Below are 15,419 nucleotides of genomic sequence, written 5' to 3'. Positions count from 1 at the left end.
AATTTCACATTATTTCGTCCAAAGTAAAGAAACATCATGATTTTTCCAGAAAGTAACAATAACAAATTACGTGCTATGTACGGTGTTATGTTTTCCTTGCATTATCTCATTTAATATTCTTGACACTCTGACACAGTAGGTACTATTATTATTCCTGCATTATATTTCTACTAAGTATACGTATTTCCACTATGGATGTGGAAACTGCAGCAGAGAGGGCTATAATCACTTTCCCTGGATGACTCAGTTGGGAAGTGGTGCCACTGTTCGAATTCAAACCCAGATCCCTCCTGACTCCACAGTCCGGGTGCTCATCACTCCTCACTGCAGGCTCGCTAAGCAGCAAAGAACAGCAAGGACCAGAAAACAAAGTGACGTCATAGAGCAGCTTTGAAGGAAGACAAAAGTCCTTTATTAAACCCCCAGGGTATCTCAGAAGCCCTTTGCAAGTGAATGGTTGAGTTTCGAGGGTTACATTCACCTTTATTTTTGTTTGCAACTGCTATGAAGAATAACTGGAGGGATGATAGCAATAGAAAGAGAAAATGGACATTTCTCCAAGTCAAAATAGAAATCCACATATTCAGATGGCATCAGGTACCGCATGGCATCCTTGATCCAGGTAGGGTTTTACTGGTGCAACATCTGTCCTTTTGGTGAACCCTACCTGCAGACAAGCATCCCAGCTCCTGTCCAGCTGTCCTGAGCATTTGAGCTGTAGGAAAGCTTTGCAGGCTGACCCGAGCTCCTTTAGAGCCCAAGGAACTTGTGGCCAACACAGAATAAACATCCTGAAGTAGTGTTTTTTGCTTCCTTTTACGGTTCTTTCCCTTCCTCAGAAAAACTCCATAATCTTTCAAGATAGTTTTTGATTGGTGGTTTATTTAATAAAATAATTGTGTAAGCCAAATTGAAGTACATGGCCCATAGGAAAAGCAGTATTCTGCTGCTTCATGACTCCTCACCTCCCAGTTCTACTTTTTGGGGACCGTTGTTTGCAGCTTTTTCAGCTATTTCTTTGTATTAATATATTTACCTCCACATTTCTGAATAACATTCTTATACTGTATATCTCATTCCATTAATTTTAGGCCTCATCTATTGACTTCTTAACATAGAAGACTACGATTTAGTTCTCTAAATTTAGTATGTGCCCCCCCCCACCCATCTTCCTTTCAGTCCCCCTATGTACTTATATCACATTTTTAAAAAACTAGCATTCAGTTAATTTTACAAACCCATATAAATTTTGCACACAGCATGGTTAATGTTATATATTGGAACCATTTTCTTAATTGTAAAACTTTTTTTTTTCTGGGTATATGGTTGTCTTTTTAAAAAAATTGTTCAGTTTTACATACCTATACCAATTCATCCTCAAAGTTTCCAGGAGAACTCTTATGCTCTTCTTCAGGTGGTGAGATATAAATCAGGTCTATTCTTTTGGTGACATCCTGCCAGGAGTTCTCAGCTCCATGGATCCACTCTGGACTGGTTGCTGACCTGGCTGGTTTCTTTACCTTTCTTCTATATTAGGCCCCATCGCTTTTTAAAATTTATTCCCTCATTTTGTAGGAACATATCCCTCTATAGCTTCCTGGGAACAAGTTACAAGGAGGGTCAGTTTTCTGATACCTTAAATATCTGAAAGAGTGTTCTGCTTTCATGTGTAGTGGCTAACTTGGTGTTCATTATGGTTTTTGCCTTGGACTTGTGAAACTTTATTCATGTTTTCTAGGTGATTTCCGTATGTTTTCTCCTTGCTAATGAACAATACTGTATGTTTAATGTTGGAGAATAAGTTCATTCTTATAAAAAGAGCAGATAAATTTAGTTAGTGATTTAGTTAATGTGATATGTAGAAGTGGTATTGACTGTCTTTATTATCCCCATCTTCTCCGTAGGAATTTATGAGAACATATATTTATTTGGGAAAGATACAATTCTTAGAGGCAATAAGCTTGCTCTGTACAATCACTCTGTAGGTTCTACGAAGATGAGCACTTTGTTGTTAGCTCATGGATGCCTGGTACCTAGCACAGTGCCTGGCATATATGATGGATGACAGGTGTGCTGGTTCATTCTACTAAAATCTGTAGAAGAAACAGGCAGAGTGAGTACCTTTTCCATCGCTGACCTTGAGATGTTGATTATCAGTTGTGCCTCTACCGAGTGCCTAGGGGACTCTTTTGGAGAAGTCAAAATTAGCCTCTGCTTTGGATGTTGAGGAAATCTAGTCTTGGGCCTTGTATATGTGAGTCATTGACATTCACCCTTTTTCTGCTCATATCTTGCTCCCAAATGCCTGTTTTCTTTTATGAGTGTTTGTTTTGTGCCCTATAGAACAGAATTGCCCTTTTTTGTTTTATGTGCGACCTTCACTTTTGGGGAAACCACCACTGCTGGAGAAAAAATGGGATTTATTTGAGAAGGAGGGAAGCAAATAAATAATCCACCTTAGCACACTTCCCTTATAAGGACAACTGGCAAGACTGGAAATAGAGCCTCACCAAATGGTTTTTAGATTAATTTCATTAAAACTTGAACTCCAACATACGGATTTCTTCCTTTCAGCCTTCTGGATTTGGGGACAGAAGGATTCCTGACCTACCCAGGTTGAATGAAGTGGAGAGGGTGGTCTGTTTGTTTCAATGCTGTGGTCTCCAGGGCACCTTCTGTAGTACTTTGTATTCTTAGAAACAGAGTCACCACCTCTTGGCAGCAGTGAAGCCACTCAGATGCCGATGGTTAGAGTTTGGTTTCAAGTCACCAGCCTTGTAGAGACAGTGCCCAATTTCCTTTGGCACAGACAGCCTGCCTTTCTCTGTTCATTTCAGCCTTGAACACAGAGGTAAATTCCTCAAAATAGAAACCTTTGTGGACTCTGTCTGATGCATTTGTGAATCATGTTTGTCCCTAATTCCAATTTAACTTCATAGAAGCTTTAAAACATGGTTTAGTTTTTTTGTTGTTGTTCCTTTCCCAGATCAGCTTTCAAAAAACGTTGGTTTAGCAGTGTTGGAAAGGCTTAGACGTTTTCTTCTGGGGGACAGTGTGATTGATGTTTGCAGCAAACGCAAGGGCTGTGGTGTTGACAGATCCAAGTTTTATTAACTCCAGGACTATTCCTGGATGTATGACCTCAGGCAAGTCAGTTCATCTCTAAGCTTCTATTTCCTCATCTGTAAAATGATTTAAATTAAATCCACCTCCAGCAGCATCATGAGGCAAAGATTACCTGAGATCACATCTATAAGCAACACCATTGCTCACAGTGCCCAGTGGACACAAGTTCTCTGCCTTCCTTCAGGCACAGGTGAGAGGCCCACACCCTGAGCAGCTGGTTATGAGTGGGCCATGATCAGGGTTTTGAACAGTCACTTGGCTTCACTGCTTGTTCCCAGCTCTTGGCTTATTTGTGTTTCTTTTCTTTTTTTTTGTTTTAGTAGGCAGGAGGGATAGCAAAAGCAGGAAAGTTCTTTTGCTTCTACCTCAGGATCTAGTGAATCTCACATGATAATAAACTATAACAGTGGTCATTTTGGCTATAATTTATCAAACATGAACACTTCTTTTTTTTGTTTTATTTTGTTTTGAGATGGAGTCTCTCTCTTATGCTCAGGCTGGAGTGCAGTGGTGTGATCTTGGCTCACTGCAGTCTCTGCCTCCTGGGTTCAAGCAATTCTCCTGCCTCAGCCTCCCGAGTAGCTGGGATTGCAAGTGCGTGCCACCACACCCGGCTAATTTTTGTATTTTTAGTAGAGACGAGGTTTCTCCATGTTGGCCAGGCTGGTCTCGAACTCCTGACCTCAAGTGATCCACCTTCCTCGGCCTCCCAAGTGCTGGGATTAGAGGTATGAGCCACCAATCCCAGCCCCTGTCAAACATTTCTTATATGCCAGATCCTATGCCAAGCACTTTCTGAGCATTAGTTCCTTTAATATTCACATATGTTGCAAATATTATAGCTATTATATCCCCATTGCACAGATGAGAAGTCTGAGGTTTCAGGTTTGTGTCTGGCTCTAAGGCTTTTGTGCTTTACACTCAGCGCCTTGTTTTTCAGCTGCACCTTCATGGTCCCCATCGGTATGTGGTAGATTTTACCCCCATTCACCTTCTTGACCTGTGGATGTCAGGGCCATGGTCCCCATTTCCAGCAGTGCAGTGCAGTGCAAGGGACATTTTGATGTTAAGCGCAAAGACTTCAAGTTTCCCAGCTTCTCATCTTCATCCCAGCTCTGACCTGGCCTGGGGCAGCTAACAAGGCAGAACAGCTAGGAAGTGAGGAGCCTGAAGGGAGACTCGGATTCAGCTCAGTGGGTCCCCAAGGCTTGTGTCTCATGCCTCCCATAAATTCACTCCCTGCAGAAGGCACTAGAATAGGCAGAAACGGTGCCTTCCAGAACTGGGGAGGTCTGAGAGCTAGCTGTAAGCAGAGGTTATAAATCAGGGTTGGATGGATGGATACGTAGCCAGTTGTCTAGGTAGTAAAGAAACAGTGCCTTTTGCTGTGTACTCCACATTCCACTTTGTGTTTCTGATTGCCTTTATACCAGTGTCTGTGCCCACACCTTTGCCCGTGTTTTTTTTTTTTTCCACTTTTGCCCACTGAGACTAGAAAGACCAGAAGTTTCCTAGCAGCTATGACTGTGCCTCATACATTTCCATGGGCTGTTGTTTATAATTGGAAAAAGTGATGTGGCAACGTTTGAGAAAATGTATAAAAAGCTCAAAGATATTCCCTCCTACCCTTATAATCTCACCTCTTCCCACCCCCAAGTCTCACTTCCCTAACACAGTAGCTTTTACTTTTAACCTGTTTAAAAATAATTTCTTCCCACTTTTACTTTTAACCTTTTTAAAAATATTTTCTTACTTCTCAGGCATATCCTATTGTGTTATAGTATCTCCCAGCTTCTGTCTTAATGCCAGGCAGCTAGTCCATGCAGCTGCATCCATGTCAGAGCTTGATAGGATCCTCTTTTTCACTTCACCTGATATCTTTTAGGATTTTTGAAGCTTTGGAAAAGATACCACTCTGATGTTGACTAGGAGAGGGACCTGGTCCTCTTCCAAAAGATACTGGCCCCAGTTGCACTGCCCCTGTATGCAATACTGGCATCAGATGGAGTGTCCAGCCTCCTGTCTTTTGGCATGGTGGCCAGAGATCCAAATGTGGGTAGCAGGTTATAGATTTAAACCAGTACTCCTTCAGGATATATTTCACAGGATTTTGTGACCAACTGAGTTTGAGAAACTCTAGATTATATGTTTAAAAATTTTTTCTATGGAAGTGCCTTTTTAAGAGACAAGGTCTTACTCTGTTGCCCAGGCTGGAGTGCAGTGGCTTGATCATAGCTCCATTGCACCTTTGATTTTCCAGGCTCAAGTGATCTTCCTGCCTTAGCCTCCAAGTAGCTGGGACTACAGGCATGCACCACCACAGCTGGTGAATTTTTTTTTTTTTTTTTTTTTTTTCTGATAGAGCTGAGGTCTCACTGTGTTGTCCAGGCTGTTCTCGAACTCTTGAGCTCAAATGATTCTCCCTCCTTGGCCTTCCAAAGTGCTGATATTAAAGGCATAAGCCACCACACCCAGTCAGTGGCACTACTTTTAATACTCTAATATTTACTGTGTCTCTCTAAGAGGAGAAGTCTTATTAAAACAATAATAGCTAGATTTTATTGAGTACTTATTCTTGTTAGATCTAGGATCCCTGGTGAAGTCTGTGGAGTGTCTCATTTAAACTCTGTAACAATCCAATGAAGTGAATGCTATCATGGTCCCCATTTTAGAAACTTGAGAGGCACTTGCCCAGTATCATAGCTAATTTGCCTTAGACACAGTGTTTTGTACTTGAGCAGGATGAATCTACCACACAATCTTGTTTTGTTGTTTTTTTTTAAAGCAGGGCCCGATGATGAGGTTCCAGGGACCGTATATTCTTAACCCATGTATAATACTCAGCTTTGCCCAAGCCTTCTGTTACTTGGGACCTCCTGTGGAATAGATTAGTACTCAGTACAGTAGTTGGAGAATTGCCAGTTTAACTTGGAATGTGAGCAGACTTGGACTGCTAGATAAAGAAAGCAGATGGAATTTCTCATTGAAACCTATTTGGGGCCGGGTGCGGTGGCTCAAGCCTGTAATCCCAGCACTTTGGGAGGCCGAGACGGGCGGATCACGAGGTCAGGAGATCGAGACCATCCTGGCTAACACGGTGAAACCCCGTCTCTACTAAAAATACAAAAAAAACTAGCCGGGCGAGGTGGCGGCGCCTGTAGTCCCAGCTACTTGGGAGGCTGAGGCAGGAGAATGGCGTAAACCTGGAGATGGAGCTTGCAGTGAGCTGAGATCCGGCCACTGCACTCCAGTCCAGGCGACAGAGCGAGACTCCGCCTCAAAAAAAAAAAAAAAAAAAAAGAAACCTATTTGGTTCCGAGGTCCATGGAGCCCCTGCATCCCCAGGTTTCTTGGTCTGTGTCACGTTATGTTGGTGTTACTGCCTATGCAGTGGGAGAGGCATGCCTGAAGGGTCTGGAGTACAGCGTCTAGACCAGTGGTTCTCAAATTTGGCTGTATATTGGAATTTGCCAAAGAAGCTTTAAAAATTACTGATGTTTGACCTTATTCTCAGACATTCCAGTTTAACCTAGATTGTGCTCAGGCCTTTGTGATGTTTAAATGCTCCTTGGTTATTCTGATGTAGCCTGGGTTGAGACCCATTGGTTTGGACACACTCCTTTGTGGTCCAGTTACCATGTCTTATCCCAAAGCAAGGGGAAGAAAAGGGTTCACTTTGTGAGTGAAATGACTTAACATGGTTTAGAGGTTTTTGTTTGTTTTGTCATGAATGAGTGACCTATGTTCTTTTTCATCAGCCATGTATGGCCTTGTAGATTTTCTCTGTGATCTATACCCCAATCCTAACTTTGCACCGACAGTGACATATTGAGCAGCCCTTATGCAGAAGTTTTGGATTGGTTACTAAGGGGACTGGTGACAAAGAGGCTCAGCACTCTTACTCCTACTGGAAGAAGGAAGTGGGTACCACTGCTAAGACCACTGTATCCACGCTGTCCCAGGAGAGCTGAGACAAGAAGTGCATTCTGGGTTATGACATGAGCTAACTGCACACAGATTTCTTATTGGACTCCAAAGAGTATCACTGTCATTTTCAGTTTTGTCAGGTGAAATTGGGTAATATAATTGTTTCTTGGTTTGGTAGCTGGGTAACTTAAGCTGTTGTAATTAATGTGTCTGCAAAAAAAGCCTTTTTTAGGTATTTTGGAAAATACATGTCCTTGTCAGTAAAAAACAATGATTGTCTCCACCCTAAGCTATAATCGGTTTTCTAAACATGCTCATCATTTCAGAAGCATTGATCGTAGGCTCGAAAGCCTAATTCCAGAATTTTGGTACTACTGTTCTTTATCCAGTTCAAGATGGATGAATCCCAGGTTGATCAAAGAGTTTGTAATGGGAGTGTTTCTTTTGGTTTCTTACAGTACAACAAACACCTCTTCGTGCACATTGGGCATGCCAACCATTCTTACAGTGACCCATTGCTTGAATCAGTGGACATTCGTCAGATTTATGACAAATTTCCTGAAAAGAAAGGTGGCTTAAAGGAACTGTTTGGAAAGGGCCCTCAAAATGCCTTCTTCCTCGTAAAATTCTGGGTGAGTAAGACATTGCTGTGATTTCTGTGGTTTTTGTCTGAATGGTCACATCTCTTAAGTGAGCACAGTGCAGCACAGCTGGCTGTGGATTTACACTGAGTGCACCTTCATGTGCTTCTGCACAGTTGCCAAGGGAGCACGGACTCACACCTGTGAATGGTCCTCAAGCTGGCCTTGTGCATCCACATGGTGCACCTGGGTGACATTCTCTGTCCCTGCCAAAGGGCAGGAGGGACAAGCAGCCTCTTTGGACTTCACTTACTCACAGGTGGCTGGAGTAATAATTGAAAATGTGAGGCACTGTACCCTCTTTCTGTTTCTTCTCCATTAATCCCATTAATTAGAAAAATCTATAAATTCCATTGGAATGCAGGACCCGGAGCTGGGATGAAGATAAAGTTACATGCTTCAAGATTTTGTAAGCATCAGAGAGGAAATAGAATTGCTTTGCCTAGTGTATACTTTATTTGTGCTTTAAAATGATGGGCAAATTCCCATGGCTGCTGCAGCTTTGCTGATGTTCCAGAGCCTCTGAGAGGAGCTTTGCCACTCCTTTGGCACTAGTGAGGCTTGGGCCAGGGGAATGCTAATGGGTCAGAATGGGCATAAGTATAATGTGTGTGTGCTGAGGCATTAGGCGCACCAGTAGACCAGATAACCTGCTAGCACTGTGAGTTTATGATTCCTCAGCCTTTACACACATTTTTTTTAAACTGTTTTAAATGTTTGTGCTCCTTAGCATGGCATTAAAGGCCCTAAGCGATGTGGTTCAGGGTAGCTTCCTCTTGTATCCTGCCAAACCCCTGTTGCCCCACCTGCCCAGTCTATGCTCCGCCTTCTGTTTGTCTAGATGGACTTTCTGCTCCTTTCTGCCTGTACCACTGGGCCAGCTCCTTCTCTTCCATGAGACAGTAGCTCCACTATAATAGAACCTTCCCCATATAAGCAGACCATTGATTTCTCTTTTACTCCCATTGCATTTGGTCATCACTTCCCACGCTGTGTCATGATTGTTTGGATGTGTCCCCCTTCCTCTGGACTCTGCCTCAGGGGGCCTTATTCATATAGTGGCTTCCATTTATTGAATGCTCGCTTTGTGCTAGGAGCTGTGCTGAAAGCTTTACGTGCATTTCATTTCATCCTCCAAGGTTTAGGTGGAATTTGCCTCAGCTCCACCTAGGAAAAAAGGCTCATAGATCACCAGAGACAGGCTTGTGGGTTGGGTACCTGGAGCTTGACATCAGATCTGTGTGACTTCAACGTCTCTGCTCTGTTTCCTTGTTGCTTAATCGCTTGTGGACCCTGACCACAGGATCTGTCAACCTAACCTTCTTCGTATCTCTATACCAAGCAAGAACCCTACACAAAAAAGCCTGACAGATGTGAGAACAAATGGATGAATTAAAGAAAAATTTATGTTTTAGGTTCCTTGGAAGGAAATTTGGATATTAAATTAGCTTGTTTTGTATCTTTTATCATTTTGTGCTTCCATATTGAAATTTGGTTAGTAGGCCAGGCACAGTAGCTCATGCCTGTAATCCCAGCACTTTGGGAGGCTGAGGCAGGGGTATTACATGAGCTCAGGAGTTTGAGACCAGCCTGGGCCAAATAGCGAAACCCTGTCTATGAAAAATACAAAATTAGCCAGGTGTGGTGGTGCACACCTGTAGTCTGAGCTACTCAGGAGGTCGAGGCTGCACTGAGCTATGATTGTGCTGCATTCCCGCCTAAGTAACAGAGCAAGACCCTGTTCCAAAAAAATGAATTTGGATAGTAGATGTAGCCTTCTACTTATAATAATGGATGTTGGGTCAGTAATACACATGGACAACCTGAAAAAGTGATCACAGTCACATTTTCCTTTTCTGAATTGGTGACCTCCTTCTAGTAATTTGGCTGGTGGTTGGAGATCAGTTATATGGTAACAGAGTAGCTTTCAAAATGCGGCCTGTGAACCCCTAGGGAGTTCCTCGATATCATTTTAATGGGTTGACAAGGTCAAAACTATTTTTGTTGTAATACCAAGACATGATTTGCCTTTTGCATTCTGCTTATATTCACACTGATGGTACAAAAGCAGTGGGATAGAACTGCTTTAGTATGAATCAGAGCAGTGGCTCTGCTGCTAAAATTCATGCAGTTGAAAAAAAAGTCCTTCATGAATTTTATTACAACCTAGAGTACATATTGAACACATGAGTCTATCACATCAAGGAAAACAAATGACATTATTTGTTGCTAAAGACAAAATTTGGGCTTTCTTTTTTAATTTTTTTTTTTTTTTTGAGACGGAGTCTTGCTCTGTTCCCCAGGCTGGAGTGCAGTGGCCGGATCTCAGCTCACTGCAAGCTCCGCCTTCCGGGTTTACGCCATTCTCCTGCCTCAGCCTCCCGAGTAGATGGGACTACAGGGGCCCGCCACCTTGCTTGGCTAGTTTTTTGTATTTTTTAGTAGAGATGGGGTTTCACCGTGTTAGCCAGGATGGTCTTCATCTCCTGACCTCATGATCCACCCGTCTCAGCCTCCCAAAGTGCTGGGATTACAGGCTTGAGCCACCACGCCCGGCATAAAATTTGGGCTTTCAAATGAAAATTAGAATATTGGGAAATTTGTGTCTACCTTAGTGAACTTCTCAATACTTAAAAGACTTTTCTGATAAGATCCACCATGATATTGACAAATGTAATTTGATACAGTGTTAGAGCAATGGATTTAAATGTAACAGAGTTGGAAAAATTCATTGAGATGGTTTCAGATTCCACATTCCAGCCTACCATTAAGAAACTACTACTGCTTGTTGACTTTTGACGTAGTATCAAAGGAAAATGACCACTATTATCTGAGGAGTCTGTCACATAATGTAAAGCAGAACTACCTGTCTCATTAATTTTTTAAAAATACACACATGTTAATTTTTTTTTTAATGTGTATCAACATGTAATTAGCTTATTATTTCTTTTTTTTTTGTTTGAGATGAAGTCTCACTCTTATCCCCCAGGCTGGAGTGCAATGGCGCGATCTCAGCTCACTGCAGCCTCCTCCCGGGTTCAAGCGATTCTCTTGCCTCAGCCTCCCAAGTAGCTGGGATTACATGCCCAGCTAATTTTTGTATTTTTCATAGAGACGGGATTTCAACATGTTGGCGAGGCTGGTCTCGAACTCCTGACCTCAGGTGATCCACCTGTCTCGGCCTCCCAAAGTGCTGGGATTACAGGCGTGAGCAACTGTGCCGGCCTGTTAGCTTATTATTTCTTAAAATGAAGTAATATTTAAAAATTTTCTCAGTTTTAATTTCCAATAAAGAAAATATAACCTACAGTAAGCAAAGGTCTTTGAGGTCCTCAATAATTTTTTTGGTCCTGTTTGCAGTATCATACATGATCACCAAACTGCTACTAGAATGTTTACGCCTGTTACGGCAAATTCAAAACCCAGGAAAGACGACTCCTGGGAATTTACTTTGGGTCAGGGTCAGGCTGTCTGGTACATCAATTATTTATTTATGAGTTTAAGGGGGTCCTGTGATCAAAAAGTTTGAGAGCCACTATTTTAAAGGGTATAAAAAGAGGTTGTTTATCCATGTGAATGAAAGCTAACTAGAAATTATAGAATGTTATGAAAAGAAACCATTTTCAGTAATTTCAAATTAAACTGTTTTTAAGTAAGATTTCTGATAATTAGCATATTGTTTGAATATAAAGTAGTATAAAGAGTGCTTAGAAAGTCTTTTTTGGTTTTGCCTCCAAAATTGCCCTTATTTTACCCAGTGGATGATTTTAATAAATATTTTCCACGGTGGAGCCCTTCAGTCATAAATCCTCAAATAATGAAGTCTAGATTGCAGATATTTAGAGTATGGTAGCTAATGGGAGATGTGCAAATTTAGAAACAGTTACTCTGAGATCAGATACTTGTTTATTAAGATTTGCAGAATTAAAATGGAGAACTTCCATGAATGTGATAGAAAACATCACTCCTTCAGTACAGTTGTTAGGAATACTTAACCTTTATAAAGAAATTCAGTCATAACTATATTAAAATGAAGGAGGGAAGGCAATTTAAATTTGGTTTGCAATTTGAAATGTCATTGGCTTCCTCTAATGACTCAGTAAGAATGAATTACATTTAGAATATCTATCATTGGATATCAGTAGGTGCTTCCAGTGGGTGTGTCTGAAGTACGTTTCACACCCCCTTCAAAATATCTTTTAGCAGTATGCTTAGCAGATGTGCTTATTTTTGTTACAACAGAGGCTCCATACCCAGTCCTTTTCTTCTTTTTCAAATGGCCTAAAGTCTCTAGGCTGTCAGTATCAGCCTGACTCTTACTTGTTCATTTGATTGTTCCTGAATTCGGTTTTCAGAATGTCTGCTATGTCCAACCTGGGCTTGGTCAGGCTAGACCATGTAAGGGGTTTGCTATGGAAAAATACTATGTGTTACCTAAAGTACCTGCACTTAAGCCCCAGATGCAGGCACTTCAGCTCTGCGAGTTGACACTTTGAGGCAAATGGGATGGCGATGAGCCAAGTAGCAGTCACTCCACTGATTTTAGGGTGGAAGACTCTACTGGCATCCCAGGCCCCAAAGCCTAAATGAATAACAGAGTCAAGGATGCCAGCATGAGCACCCCTCTACCATATAAGCTTTATATTGTCCATGCCTTCATGGTGTGGGACCCCTTAAAAGCCCCTGTGAATGGCTGTTTATCTGTTAAGATCTTTTTTAAGAGCCTTATTGAGGTATAATTTACATACTATAAAAATCACTCATGTTAAATGTACAATTTAGGCTGGGCACAGTGGCTCATGCCTATAATCCCAGTACTTTGGGAGGCCGAGGCAGGCAGATCATGAGGTCAGGAGATCAAGACCATCCTGGCTAACATGGTTAAACCCTATCTCTACTAAAAATACAAAAAATTCGCTGGGTGTGGTGGCGTGCGCCTGTAGTCCCAGCTACTTGGGAGGCTGAGGCAAGAGAATGGTGTGAACCTGGGAGGCGGAGCTTACAGTGAGCCGAGATCGCGCCGTTGCACTCCAGCCTGGGCGACAGAGTGAGACTTCTTCTCAAAAAAAAAAGAAAGTACAATTTAATGATTTTTAGAAAAATTTACAGAGTTGTGTAATCATAATAAAATCCAGTGTTGGAATTTGTCTGTCACCCCACAAGGATCTCCTGTGCCCATTTGTAGTCAGTTCTTATTTCCACCCCCAGGCCCAGGCAACTATGGATCCACTTTCTGTCTAGATCGGTTTGTCTTTTCTAGACATTTCATATGAATGAAATCATTCAGTGTATTATCTTTCGCAGCTGGCTTATTTTACTTGTGTTTGAGGTGCATCCTTTTTATTGTAGAATTAGTGTCCCATCAGATGTATATACCACATTTTGCTTTGTTCATTCACTGGTTGATAGGCATGTGGATCATTTCCACTTCAGGCTATTATGAATAATTGCTGTGGAGTCTTTGTAGACAATTCTGTGTGGACATACTGTTTCATCTTTCTTGGGGAGCTACCTAGGAGTGGAATTGCTGGGTCCTATGGTGACTCTATGTTTAACATTTTAAGATACTGCTAAACTTTTTTTTTTATGTGGTTGTACCATTTTATATTCTCACCAGTAAGATCTTTGGGGTTCCTCTCCTTCAGCCATTATGTCTGCGAGTATTGGGATACAGATTACAGGGGACGTCTTAGATGGGCTGGTAAGCAAAGGCATTGAGACAGGATGTGTGTAACGTATGTTTCAGGTGCATTGAGGTGTGTTGCAGCTGAGTCTTCACTGGTAATGGAAAGATAGGTGGGTAGAAAAATTTGGAAAGAGAAGGAATCAGAATTTAGTTGTGGCAGCAGTAGGGAACAGTCAGTGTTTTAACTATTTTTCAGTCAAGAGAGTAATGGGATTCTTTTTACTGAGTGTTACAGACTCTGCATTTTGCCTTTTCTTTTTCATGACAGCTTCTTATTCATTTCTTTCTATTTCTTTTGCCTTCTTTTTATTTACTCCTATGTGTTTTAATTCTACAACATATTTAATTACAAAGAGAGAAAAGGTGATTTTGCAGGAATAGAAGGGAAGGGAAGAGGTTCCTCTCTTTTTCAGCAGTACCTGAACCTGACGCTTAACTGGTACCTTCTTTAAGCCAAGCACTGTGCCAGGGCTAAGCACATACTTGATATTATTTAATCCTTATGAGAACATGTGATGAGTCCCACTTTACACATGAAGAAACCAAATCATACAAAGGCAAAGTGACTTCTGTGACATCATATTTCTAGTAAATGCTAGATCTGCTAGAATCCAGAATCCATGCTCTTTCTGTAAACCTGCACATGGCCTCTTCAGGGAGCACAGTTCTGTCACTAGAAACCATCCCAACACCGCTTCACTTAAATGGAAGCCAATGGTAATTGCTGAAGGATAGCAGCCTTGGTAGTTTCTCTCTGAAGTCCTGTCATTATGGGATGCTCTGGTGTATGTTTACATGGGAGCTAAGGTGTATTTTCATATACGTATTCTGTATATTACTATGTTCTGATTTTTTTAAAAAAGCCTTTCTTGCTGGGAAAAGACCGGCCCTTCTGGGTCTAGCCAATTCTTAGAGTAGGAAAATGATTCTGTCCTACAGGATAGTCCAGGAGCCTGCTTTTCATATGCACACGAACCAGTCCAGAACCGGACCTCCTCTATCTGGTCCAACCCCAAGATGCAGTGTTCCTCTGCCCTAATCATTCCCAGGAATGGTACCAGACAGCTAGGGACCACCTCTGCAGCTTAGAGCCAGCTGGAGTTATTCAAACTAGTCCTTAATTGGTCACTCTGTTTCCCCTGCTATGCCCATGGAAAGCCCAGGAAAGGCTCTGGTCTAAGCTAGCCCCTTGTTTTCTGCCTCCTAACCACCCCAGTATCTTTCCATGTGGCCCTTCATAGCCTGCCATGTTTCCTGTCTTAGAGACCTTTGAGTGTAGTAAATTTTTTTTCCTGAACTTCTCCTTTGTCTTGTGGCCGCACCTGACTGACCATCATGTAAAAGAATACAAAACGTAAGGTGAATCAACTACCATTACCAGGAAATTCAAGTTCAAGTCTAAGTCTTACTAGACAAGTCAGTGAGATCCTGCAACTACCATTAGAAGGAGAAAGCAGCATTGTTTTTATATTATTATTATGAAGGTATAACATTCTAGACAGTTGGGAATATATAATTTTTAATTCAGTCCTAAATGCATCATGAATATAACCTAATGTGATTCATGTTTATGTAGTTTTGATCAAGGAATACGTGAAATCTGACACTCCACTTTTATTATTCTTTATGAAATATCATGTTAGCCATATGTCATTATACTTCAAATTATCTTTTTTTTTTTTTGAGACAGTGTTGTGCTGTTGCCCAGGCTGAAGTGCAGTGGTGTGATTTACACACATGGTTATGTGTGTAAATAACCATGTTGCTTTCTAAAATAGTTGCAGCAGTTACTCTCTCAGGCCATGCATGAGTAGACCAGGCATCTTCATCAGCCTTGACTGGTGGAATTTAAAACAAAACAAAAAACAATCTTCTATTGTCACTTGTTATTTGAGTTCCTCTACATCTGCTTTTATTTTTTCTTCTTATTCAAAAGTCTTTGATTCTTCCTCATCCTCTGTAGAAACAATTATTACTATTAAGGTTGAAACACCATATTTCTTCAATTCTAAGACATGGACTTGTTCCCATTTCAACAG

The 15,419-nt window shown here is 41.5% G+C and overlaps 1 protein-coding gene and 1 non-coding gene across 11 annotated transcripts in view; one reads left to right on the top strand and one right to left on the bottom strand.

Annotated features, from left to right (window-relative positions):
* TEAD1 (TEA domain transcription factor 1) overlaps positions 1–15,419 on the top strand; it is a 278,975-nt gene that overhangs the window by 229,034 nt on the left and 34,522 nt on the right. For all 10 annotated transcript variants that reach the window (XM_033204081.1, XM_033204092.1, XM_033204088.1 and 7 more), the window contains one exon: positions 7,512–7,685. In XM_033204081.1, coding sequence (XP_033059972.1) covers positions 7,512–7,685 — 174 coding nt within the window. The remainder of the gene's footprint in view (positions 1–7,511; positions 7,686–15,419) is intronic.
* On the bottom strand, positions 11,043–11,214 carry LOC117081874. The gene has a single exon (XR_004436348.1).

Source organism: Trachypithecus francoisi, unplaced genomic scaffold (genome assembly GCF_009764315.1).
Source record: "Trachypithecus francoisi isolate TF-2019V2 unplaced genomic scaffold, Tfra_2.0 Lachesis_group8, whole genome shotgun sequence".
In the NCBI taxonomy this organism is placed as follows: Eukaryota; Metazoa; Chordata; class Mammalia; order Primates; family Cercopithecidae; genus Trachypithecus; species Trachypithecus francoisi.
This window is presented reverse-complemented; position numbering and strand designations above follow the sequence as displayed.